The 12,633-nt window shown below is 33.3% G+C and overlaps 1 protein-coding gene across 22 annotated transcripts in view; it reads left to right on the top strand.

The window, feature by feature from the left end:
- The window catches only part of PCM1 (pericentriolar material 1), an 88,450-nt gene that overhangs the window by 55,303 nt on the left and 20,514 nt on the right, over positions 1 to 12,633 (top strand). For 12 of the 22 annotated variants that reach the window (XM_059909755.1, XM_059909762.1, XM_059909760.1 and 9 more), the window contains 5 exons: positions 2,467 to 2,631; positions 4,898 to 4,954; positions 7,303 to 7,475; positions 7,820 to 7,951; positions 11,841 to 11,961. In XM_059909755.1, the coding sequence (XP_059765738.1) occupies positions 2,467 to 2,631; positions 4,898 to 4,954; positions 7,303 to 7,475; positions 7,820 to 7,951; positions 11,841 to 11,961 (648 nt within the window). The remainder of the gene's footprint in view (positions 1 to 2,466; positions 2,632 to 4,897; positions 4,955 to 7,302; positions 7,476 to 7,819; positions 7,952 to 11,840; positions 11,962 to 12,633) is intronic. The other 10 variants (XM_059909764.1, XM_059909763.1, XM_059909761.1 and 7 more) reach the window with 2 other exon arrangements.

Raw genomic sequence — 12,633 nt, 5'->3', positions numbered from 1 at the left:
AACTAGAAAAAATGATTTTCACATTTAATGTTTAGATTATTTGAAAAAGAGGACAAATGCTATTAAGTTCCAAATTACTGGCCTAGAAAATTAAAGGGAAGAACTATGTCATTACACAGAGCAAAAAGTACTAAGAGATAAAATAAAGAGAGAAATGATTAGAGGCTTAAGGACAAATCTTGGAGATCTGATATACAAGGAGTTCTAAAGGAGAAAAAAAAAAAAGGTGGAGAGGCAGTAATTCAACAAATAATAAAGGGGAATCTTTAATGAAGAAAGACTCAAGACCGCAGATCAAAATAGTTGACTGTTGCCCAGCCAGGAGGCAGGGAGAGAAAGTACACACCCCTTCACCCCTGTGTATAGACTGATAACAGTTCCTGGATTCCGAGGAAAAAGTAGAAATCCTCTAAGCTTCCAGGTTGGAAGAACAAGTTACATATAATGAGAAAAACCAAACTGACATCAGACAGTCTTACTTAAAACCTAAAAAAGTAGAAGTGAAGTGACATCCATTCATGGACAAAAAGGGACTACAACTCAGAATCCTACTCTCCGACAAGAGACTCTTCACCTGACAAGATGAAAGAAGATACTGGTGTATCCTATCTGAAGGAAACTATAGAGACAACATATGAATCAGATAGAGACCTTTATATAAGGGAAGGTGAAAAGGAGAGGTAACAGTTGAGTAAAGACAGCAGTAGTTTAATCTCAGCTATTAATGTAAATTCAAAAGTAAAATACTAGCACATTTAACCTGCCAGTATATGAAAAGAATATTAGACTGTTGTCAACAGGGTTTATTACAGAAATGTAATCGTGATTTATTATCAGGAAATCTGTCAACATAATTGATTATATCAACCACATTACAGGACAGAAGTCATGTAATCATAGCGGTAGGTTAGATAAAATTTTAAGTCATTCCTAATGAAAATGCACCTAGAAAGGGAGGCAGTTATTTAAATATAATAAAGGCTGTTAGCTGATGCCACTTACAAGCACTACTGTAAATGAAAATACTCCAGAGATATCTCTATCAAAATTAGGAATTAACAGGGATTCCCTCTCTACCACCATCATTATTTAGCATTGGTTGGAAAGTATTATGACAAGATTAAATGATTGGAATAAATATTTGAAAAGGAGGGAAACAAATTTCATATATTTTCTAAGCTAGCCCGAGAGACACTGGAAAATAGCTACCTAAGTTAGCTAAGTTAGTAAAGTAATTATGAAATAAGATTATGAAATAAGTGTGTAAATATTTTTCTCTATCATAGTAATACCCAGTGGAAATGGAAGTGGCAGGGAGTATTCTTTTCATAGTAGTATCCAAAGCTACTGGGACAAAAAATCCTTAGGAATAAATTTAACAAGAAATGTACTAGATCTATAAAAAATTTTTTGAAGAACACGAAACAAGATTAAGCAAATATAAAAGCATAACTATGTTCTTAAGTTAGAATGTATAAAATTGCAACTAAAGATTCCACACGCTGCAACAACGATCCCCCGTGCTGCAGCTAAGACCTGGCATAGCCAAATAAATATATAAATAAATATTTAAATAAATTCTCCTCAAATTAATAAATACTTTTAATGTGTTTCTATTTTGAATCCTCAGGGATTGTTTTTGAAATTGGGGGGAAAAGATCTCGAAACTTCTGTGGAAGGACCAGTGTCCAAAAATAGCTAAGAAAATAAGCTAGATAGGACTTGTCTTACCAGGTGTTTAAACATAGTGTAAAACTTCTGTGGCATTGGAATAGATAAGTTAAACAGATGGAATGCCCAGAAGTAAAACCCAATAAATGTGGAGATTTAATATATTGACCAAGGTTGCATTTTAATTCAGTGGGAAAAGGGTAGGTGTAACCAACTATCCATGTGGAACAAAATAAAGTTGAATTCCTACCTTGTGCTAGATGCCAAAAAGTAACTGGAAAAAAAAGATTAATACCAAAACTTGGAAGAGTTAATAGAATATATGTATAACCTATGGGTGGGGAAGGCTTTATACCAAGTCATATTAAACAAAAGGTATACAAAAGCAGACATCTGATTATTTAATGCCCCTTATTCTTCTGTCTATCATGGACATATATAGATTAGATGTGATTCTTTCTTGTATTTCCTAATACTGAAAAATTGTTAGCTTGGAGTCTAGTAGAGAATTTGGGTTATATAAGGTCTCCCATGTAGTTTGAGTTGGGATATATTCATTGAGATGAATATCGAAGGACAATGAAGTGTTAGAATTTATTACTGTTATCCTATGCCTCCAAAGGTTATCGCAAAGATTTTTCCGAAACATACTATTTACTATTTTGATTTCTAGTTATACCAGGCCTTCACAGCATTCTAAATTGAGTGACCTGTACTGTTTCACTATGGAAATCAATTTCCCTTTCAGTCTGAGTTAGTTGCAACTGATAACAGCTGTCACTTTTTTTACTCAAGGGTATGAATGTGCCAGTATGTCTAGCACATGTGAACCTTGCAAAAGTAGGAACAGACATTCAGCCCAGACTGAAGCGCCTGTTCAAGCGAAAGTGTTCAGCAGAAAGAATCATGAGCAGCTGGAAAAAGTAATAAGACATAGTAGGTCTACAGAAATATCGTCAGGTATGTTCTTTTTTGGTTTGTTTTAATTTAAGGACTTCTTCACCTTAGATTTGAAAAGCTATATTAAAACAAGCTTAAAATTCATCTATCACACTTTTCTATCATGTGAAAGGTTTTATAGTAGAGTTTACAGTACACAGTTCTTGATATCAAGAAGTGTAAACTGGAAATATATTTTATTGTTATTGTGATACTATCTTTTGATACATTTTGATAAAATTTTGAATGAACAAGTATAGTTGACATTAATTTGGTACTCCTAATTTGAAATTCTGAAAATATTATCTGAATAAGAGTTGGATATAAAATCACATCGTTCCCCTGCTTAAAATCTTTGGCCTTCACCATGCCTGCAGGAGAAAGTCCAGATGCCTCAGTGTAACATACCTGACCAGCAGAGATTTGATTCCTTCCTGCCTCTCCAGACTCATTTCTCACACCCTATGCCTTGAACTTGACTCTTTCAGTGGCACTGAACTGAAGTTTTCCCATAGCCACCTCAGCAGTTGTCTTTTCTGCCTCAAGTCCTTTTTGCTCTTTGTAAGCCTTTTTCTCTGCTGGCTCTTAAATAAAATCTTAATTCTGGAACTCTGGAATTGTATCCAAATCCAAGCTGGGAGAGGTTACCCTTTCTCCTTTTTGTTTTTCTGTCATAGCCTGTGTAAACCTCTTTTGTTGCCTGTATCACATTATGTAGTATTTACTTGTTCAAGTGTCTGTATCACCTTTTTGAGTCCTTTGGCAGTAGACGATATTTTTTCATATTTGTATCTTAAATGTTAGCATGGAACGTGACACATGGTAGGCACTCAGTGAGTGTTTATTGAATGAATGGGGTCATAAGTATTCGCCGCCATTTTAGTTTAAGTAAGTACTGTCATGTCCCTGATTTATAAAGAATAAGTACATCTCAAAGAAATATGGAGAGGGAGGCAGTAAATATAGACTCTAAATTTTCAGTTGTCAGTAAGACCCTTGGTGAAAATGATAATAGTAGCTACCATTTGTAGTATGCTTTATTGTTTACAAACTAAACAAATTACTCATCTCATTTGAGCCTCATAATCCTTTGAATTCATTTTATTTTCATTTTGCAGATGAGGAAGCATGATCAGAGGGGGTGCCTGTTTTTTCCCAGTGCTCATAAAGGACCAGTAATATAAACTGGTACAGTTTTGGGGGAAAAAAGTCGTGCCCTTAACCCAGTACCTGTAGGCATCCATCCTAAGGAAACAAAAGTGAAAAGAAGAAAGTGGGATTTAGGTGTTGACTGAACATTATGATTCCAACTATTTTAAACAAAAATCTGGATAAAAATAAAACTGGAAGAAAATGCGTCAAAATGTTAATAGTGGTTTTATTATCTTTAAACTCCTCTATATTTTCTAAAACTTATAATGAGTATTTATTACTTTTGTAATCAGAAAAGAAACATCACATTTATTCGTATTTTGAAATGACCTCCTCAAGGTCGTATTGCTAGCAAATGGTAGAGCCGAAGTTTTAATCCTGGTCTCCTGTTAAGTCCAAGATCCTTTTGTCAAACATATCAATTCTATTGTTCCGACCCTAGCATTTTACCAAAGTTTTGTAGTTTCCATCTCCTTTCACTATCTTTGTCAAATACTGATGTCTTCAAACAGTAAACAGTTGGGTGGAGGTTGGAGAAAGGCACTAAATTGATAGGCTTAATAACTGAGATGTCAGTTACCTAAATAATTGATAGTTGGTCATAGTGCTTCAGATCTTATTACTGTCACTTAGAAACATATAACCATGAAATTTTGGTGAACTAAAAAAATGTTTGAATAATATAAATATTCCTCTTTTCTAAAAAGACTTATAGTTTTAACCATTACCCTAAAATTCTTTATGGCAAGTAATAGTAGTTTTTGTTATATGATCATTAGATTGTAGCATATATGGCTGCTAGTATTGAACTATATACAGTCCTCTTCTCCCTCGGGGGTTGTGGGAGGTTCCCTTTGATGTGTATGCTTCTAAGAGTGAATGGTAGAAGTTTATTATGATAGTCGTCATCAGTCACATCAACACAAGTTTATAGCAGATCTTTTGATATTTTCCCTGAAGAGATTATTTTTAAACAGAGCATAAACGATACCTTGGGATAACATTTCAGTTCAGGCAAACGATTTTAAAGAAATTTGCTTATTTCTTTTTTTCATTCATTTATTCATGTTATAGACCCTGTCTTTACTATTCATACACATTTTATGTTCATCCTTATGTCTGCCCTTTCCTACAGCACATGCTAGGAGAATACTACAGCAGTCTAACAGAAATGCATGCAATGAAGCGCCAGGTAACAATCTGCTTAGTTTTGGTGTCCACTTTTTGTTAATTCTTCCATTGGTCCTAAAAATCCTTAGTTTTATTGTTCTAATTATTTTTTTAGATTTAGTTTAGTGTGTGTGTGTTATTTGGCTGGTAAAAGAGAAAGAATTCATACTTACTAAATTCTGAAGGTTTTCATTTATAATTCTTTACTTGGTTGGTAAAATTGGCTGCTTTTCTTATTTTCATTTTCTGTTAGTGTATGTAACATAACCAACACATTCATGTAGGTAATAGGTGTTATAATTTTGTGTTTTATTTGAAGTTATTTATCTTGTATTCTTTAAATGCTTACGAACATTAATATTTTTTAGAAACAGAAATATAGTTATTTTTATTCTTAGCTCTGATTTACAGTGTTAAGTATTGTGTATGACTTCTGTTGTAGTTCTTATTTTTCCTTACCAGTCAACATGTATAAAAAAATAAACCGTTGAACAAAAGCAACTATGACATGCAAAGACCATGATAAATAAAGATCATGGAAAATTGCAGAATGCTATTTTTGTCTTTAAACTATGAATTTTCTTTAGACATGGTTCTGTATGATTTAGAATTGTAAATATTCTTTAATGCCTCCTGTGCTATACATGAGTAAAAAAGAAAAGCCTGTATGAACCTCTAGGGGAATTTAAAGAAAACAAAAAAAACAAGGACGTAGCGTGGAGGAAGCTAAATGTATCAGTGGTACTTCCTAAAGAAAACAACTCTGAAAGTAGGATAAAAACAAGATGGAGTCAGAGAAATCTGGCTGAGATCAAGGATTTTTCCAGCCTAAACAAATGCATTTTAGTCCAGGAGGAGAAACTGGCAAAAACTTTCCACTTTTCTATTGTAGGCGGGAGGGATGAAGCATATGTTTGGCATAATTCATTATTCGGGAATAATTTAATCTTTACTGATATATAATTTAGAGTGATAATTTTATCACATACAGAGGTAATTAAATATGCTTTGTTCTTATATCTTTAAAATAAACTTTTTCTAAAACAACTGATCAAACTACAATATAGTGTATAAATTGGGAAAGTTTGTGTGATATCCCATCTTCATACCTGGATTTTTCCTATAAGTAGAGATTTCCTACAGAGATAGTTCTGGTTCCTGCTCATAATAAATATTTTTATAGTAACATAGCACATTTGAATATTTTAAAACTACTAAGAGAATTTTAGTATATCATTTCATTTTATACTCATAAATGTCTGAGGCAAGATAGGGAAGTTACATATTTATTACCCTTATTATTTTATACTTGTGGAAATTGAGGCCTGAGGATGTTAATTTGCCTAGTAAATTAATGGAAAGTTTTTTCATTAAACCACATTTGCTTTGCATTTTAAAAATTTCTCTCTTGCAAAAAGTGAATTTTTAAAATCTTAATGATCTTTGCATGTTTATTTGAAAGCGCAATATATTAAAACACTCAACATTTCAAATTCCCTTTCTTGAAAACTTATCACTGATTTTTGTAGAACTTGAATATTTAGCTGCTTGTGGTTCTACTGTTACTCTAGAAAGTTTATAGAATTTGATAGTTAGAAGAACACTGGGAAATTTTTTTTTTTTTCATAGAGAACTCAAAATGGGAACAATTCCTAATTTGTGCTCTTAAAAGTAAAGGTATGAGTGTATACCTTTAAGGGTGATAATTCTTTGCTATAAACAAATACATGTAGCAGAATTGTTGCTAAATAATAGAGTGATGCCTAGATTCTGTGAAACTGAAAGCTTCATTTGCCTCACTGCTTGCTCCAACTTATAATGAGTGTGTCAGTAAGACACTGTAGTAAAATTGACCTATTTTGTTATAGTTACCAATTCAGTTTTTCATCAATACAGCATGATTGCGGAGATTTGAGAATCAGTAGACCTAACTAGATAAGCCTTAAAGTAGTATGTTTCCTTGGCAGCATTTAGTTCTCAACATTAACAAAATAAACGAATTTCCTTTTCTGTAAGAAAACTCATATTAGCAAAAAAAGAAAATTGTTTGCAATTTGCTTATTTCATTCAAGTGCTGAAAGATTTCCACTGATTATTCCTATGAAATGTGTAAAATTTTCCATTGAGAAATAACTTTGCTCTAAGTAATGCTAAGTAATGTTATTTCTCTAGTAAATATTTAGTGTATATCTTGATATTTTTAAGATTATTTTTTTCTTGGTAATTTTAAGATTTTTATTTTACTTTAAAAGCTCTGAAATAGAATTGTGTTTTAAGTAATTTAAAGGTGAGAGTAATGTTGCAAGTTAAAAGAAATAGTCAGGAATGTATTTCATCAATATTAACTTCCTGATCTTTTATATCTTCCAGAAACTGGGAGTGATTTTTCCATGTTTGAAGCTTTGCGGGATACCATTTATTCTGAAGTAGCTACGTTGATTTCTCAAAATGAATCTCGTCCACATTTTCTTATTGAACTCTTCCATGAACTTCAGCTACTGAATACAGACTATTTGAGACAGAGGGCTTTATATGCATTGCAGGTATCTAGTACCTAACATTTTTTCCCCTACGCTTTCTGGTATTGCCATTTTTCACCATTCTGTCTGGTTACTTTCTTAGACTGAAGTATGTCCTTGTTCCATAAGTATTTTGATCTTTTTTTTAATGTATTTCCATGCCATTTTAATAATCTTATATAGCTCAAGTAGCTTTAGAGAAAGTCTTTTTCTGAGCAATTTTTTAGTGTTTTATCCTAAATGTTATGTCTTCCTCGTAGTTAACCTTTGAGGTCAGGAGTATTGCATTTGTTCTGGTATCTACTTCTACTTTTAATTTTGTGATTAAACACAAATGTTTTTCATAGCTATCTTATTTCCTTATTTAGGACATAGTATCCAGACATATTTCTGAGAACCATGAAAAAGAAGGGGAAAACGTAAAGTCAGTGAATTCTGGTACTTGGATAGCATCAAACTCAGAACTTACTCCCAGTGAAAGCCTTGCTACTACTGATGATGTAAGCTGATAATGATTAATGAAATGTAGACATAATTTCAGTATGCAGCTAACAAAAGTTAAGTAGGTTGTTAATAAATTGTGAGTATACCTAATGTATTTGGTTTTTAGCATTTTTAAAAAGCTGAGTGTAATGTATTGCTTTATTTTGAGGTGAGGTATAAAATTCAGTCACAATATGACAGCAGTCAAACACCAAAAGTTAATGATAGGTTATAAGGTTTAAAGTAGCCATATTTATATCTCCTTTGTCCAACATAGGAGTTGAGTCATAATAGACACTCAGTAAAAATTGTTGTCTTCGTTCAAGACATTGAGTAAACCAGACAGCAGTTAGATCAAAGAACCCTTGAGTAAATACAAGATAAATTGAGTTAGTCTTTGAGTTAGAAGAGAAACCTAGACAAAAGAAAGCCTGGTAGAAAATGTAATTTAATGTATTAAAATTGATGAAGAAATTTTTGAGTAAAGTACAAAGGGCCTGGAAATGGAAAAGAGTGGTGAGGAAAGTGTATATTTTCAATAAACTGTGTCCTCCAAATAACACCTACCTCACACATAGTGGATTGAATGACTGTATGGCGAACTACGAGGATACTGAGGAGATAATGAACTAGGCATTTGAAATCACCTATTTAAAGGATCAGACCATGATTCTATTGTGAAAGATTATATGTGGTCCTGGGATAACAAGTACATTCTTTTTTATACCAACTTCAGCACCTGGATGTTCATGGATAAGAGTGCCATAATTGATTAGCAAATACCTGCTATAGGTATAGAGTTGGAAGCATATTACTGTGTTTCTGCCCATTGTTAATATGATAACATACTTTTTTTCTGGAAAGATAGTGTTTTCTCAAAAGATCATCTTCTCTTCTTCATGTATAGTAATTTCCTTACAATTACTGAGGACTTTTTCTCAATTTTTGCTCTTTTATTTTACTCATGTTTAAAACAATACTTCCCCAAGTCATCTTTTCTGCTTAAAACTTTTCTTCACTCGGCTCCAACTCCTAAACTACTATGAACATAAACCTGTGTGCAAAAACTACATGGTTTTGATTGACTTTATAATAGCAAATACAAATTAATGTAACTAATTGCTACTTGGGATTAATTGTTATTTTAATTAATTGAAAATTGTGTTCTCTTTTTTTGTGGGAAATGAAAAGTGGTCCAGCTGTATACATAAAAAATAGGAGATACTAGGTTACATTTAAGTTGATTAGGCATTGAAATAACTTACTGAGGGAGCATGAAGAGTGTCTGTTCTTAGAAATCTTTTTTAGTAATTTTATATCCCTAACTCCAGTGCCTTTCTTTGTACCCAGATTTCAGATAGGCGGCATTACCTCCAGTTATTTTAAAGGGTTTGAGCCCATTGGTTTGCATCGTCAACAGTAAATTTTGAAAATTGAGCTACAATTTATGATAAAGTTAACCTGACAAGGTTTTAAAGTTAAAATTTAAAGATGCAGTGATACTTTATAAGTAGGTGTCTTAGCAGATCTAGAGCAGTGCTATCCAGTAGAACTTTCTACAGTGATGGAAGTGTCTTATATCTTCATTGTCTAATACAGTACCCATTAGCCACATGTGGCTATCGAGCACTTGAAATGTGACTAATGGAATTGAGGAACTAAATTTTAAATTTTATTTAAATAGCTGCATGGCTAGTGGTTGCCATACTGGATGGATATAGAGTCTCATTCTCCATGTTTCTAGGCCAAGGTCCTTTGAGTTCCATTTATGGAGCTTTTACACATACCTTTCAGAGTGTGTAAAAGTCTTCATGCCGGGCTTCCCTGGTGGTGCAGTGGTTGAGAATCCGCCTGCCAATGCAGGGGACATGGGTTCAAGCCCTGGTCTGGGAAGATCCCACATGCCGCGGAGCAACTGGGCCCGTGAGCCACAACTACTGAGCCTGCGTGTCTGGAGCCTGTGCTCCGCAACAGGAGAGGCCGCGATGGTGAGAGGCCCGCGCACCGCGATGAAGAGTGGCCCCCGCTCACCACAACTAGAGAAAGCCCTCGCACAGAAACGAAGACCCAACACAACCAAAAATAAATAAATAAATAAATAAAAAAAAAAAAAAAAAAAAAAAAAGTCTTCATGCCATGAAAGAGAGAATTAAAGTAGACATCTGGGGATTATAGTCAAGGAGGTTGAGGAATTGAGATTTAGGAAGAGGAAGAAACAATTTGCATCTTCTACTCCAGGGTGCTATAAAATGGCAAAGGCACATCTACCTTCAAGTCTTCCTTAAAGGAGTAGCAAAATGGTTCCATTTCTTAAAACATGTTCCCTAATGCCTGAATTTCCTTTAATCAGGGACAAACCTTTCATTTCATAATTTAAGAGAAAACTTTAAAAGATCAGTAGCTAGGAAAGAACACAATTGTGAAATGAGTTACAGTCAAAATATAATTGAGGCTCTCTCCTAATCACACTATACACAAAAATTAATTTGAAACTACTTATAGTCCTGGAAAAGTTAAAACTATAAAACTTCTAAAAGAAAGCAAAATCGTCATGATTTTGACATAAGCAGAGATTTTGTAGGACACAGCACTAAATATGAAAAGAAAAAAATTGATAAATCAGCCTTCATAAAAATAAAATCTCTCTGCTTTTCAAAAGATACCATTAGGAGAAAACAACCTCAGTACATATATCTGGCAAATGACTGTGTAAAAGACAAATCCTGACTATGTAAGGAACTTTTACAACTCAGTTGTAAGAAATCAACTCAAAAAAAATGGGCAAGAGATTTGAACATGTGCTTCACAAAAGAAGATATATAAATGACCAGTGTGCAAATCAGAACTACATGAGGTACTACCTCACGTCCACTAGAAAGGCTGAAATTTAAAAGACTGAAAATAAGAAGTATTGGTGTGAATTTGGAGCAATTGGAACTCTCACACTGCTTGTAGGATTGTAAAAATTGTACAGCCACTTTGGAAAGCAGTTTGGCAGTTTCTTATAAACTTAAACATAAACTTGGCATGTGACCCAGCAATTTCTCTTCTAGGTACTCATCCAAGAGAAATGAAAACATGTCCACAAATACTTGTACACTAATGTTCATAGAATCTTTAGTCATGATAGCCTCAAACTGGAACATCACCAGATAAATGGATAAACAAACGGTGGTATATCCATACAATGGAATACTATTTCAGCCATTAAAAAATAATGAACTTCTGAAACACACAACAACATGGATTAATTTCAGAAACATACTGAGTGAAAGAAGCCAGACACCGAAGAGTATATAATGAGTGGTTCCATTTTATATAAAGCTCTAGAACCAGCAAAACTAATCTGTGGTAATAGAAATCATATGAGTGGGGTGTAGAGGATACAGAAGAACTCTTCTGGGCTGGTGGAAATGGTCTTTATATTTAGGAAAGATGGTTGCGTTGGTACATATATTTTTCAAAACTCATCAAACTGTACACTTAATGGGTGCATTGTATGTAAATTATACTTCAATAAAGTTAATTTTAAAAAATATGAATAATGCTGTCATGTTTTTCTTCTGAGACAACCAGATATCATAGTAAGGTACTAAGCATTGTTAGAGTGTGAAGATGGAGTTTCTCTGATAGTGTAGAAATAATGTTACCTTTTCCAAGTTAGAGTTTAATTAGTAGCTGGCCCTGTGTATTTTCATCTCCATAATGACAAAGTGTTCTACAAGGTTACTTAATATTTTAATATTCTCTGTGACTCTGTATTCAACTTTTTATAACTTTCATTATATCACAGCTTTAAGTGTTTTATGCAAATACTTAGTTTCTATGTTAAATTTTTAATATTAATCATAAAATTTTAAAAGAAATATTAGTGACTTTTATTTGTTTTTTTAAACTATAACTTAGGAAACTTTTGAGAAGAACTTTGAGAGAGAAACACATAAAATAAGTGAGCAAAATGATGCTGATAATGCTAGTGTCATGTCTGTATCTTCAAATTTTGAGCCTTTTGCAACAGATGATCTGGGTAAGCAGAATTTTTATAATCTTAGAACACGACTTTAATATAGTCTTTGAATGGCATTGATAAGGAAACAAAAGTCTAGAAAGGCAAGATGTGGTGGAAAGAATGTGGACTTACAAGTCCATCCATCAGTCTAAATTCAAGAATTGTTAAACTCTTTGACTTTGGGCAAATCATCTAACCTTTCTGACTCTCTGCATATATATATATACTAAGGAAATGGGATCCTATTTACCTTGCTATGTTCTTGTGAAAAATACACAGAACTCTCTAGCATGCCTAATAGAAGTTCAGAGAATGTTAATTTCCTTTCTCTTAAAGGTCATCCTTTAAGATCTTCCAGTTAGTCAGTAGGAAAAATTCAGAGGTAGCAATGCCTCATCCAATCACATCTTCAATAAAAATGTTAACTTCATAATTTGGGTAAGAACTGAAATTTCTTAGCATATATAATTTATAGTGGGAAATCCAGGTAACTCTGAGGCATGGCACATTGCATTTTTTTACATCAGTAGTAAAACAAAAGCTTAGAGGGTTGCATAGGTCAGAGAGAAAAAAACCCAAGTCCTAAATTCGGAAAGGAAATTAGAGAAAAGAAAGATGCCCACGTGCCTGATTCATTTTCCAGACTGTAGCACATCTAACTATACCCAAGTATTCAATCATTCAGACTTC

Source organism: Balaenoptera ricei, chromosome 21 (genome assembly GCF_028023285.1).
Source record: "Balaenoptera ricei isolate mBalRic1 chromosome 21, mBalRic1.hap2, whole genome shotgun sequence".
Lineage (NCBI taxonomy): Eukaryota > Metazoa > Chordata > Mammalia > Artiodactyla > Balaenopteridae > Balaenoptera > Balaenoptera ricei.
Note: the sequence above shows the minus strand (reverse complement) of the source record. Positions and strands in the feature narration are given on the sequence as shown.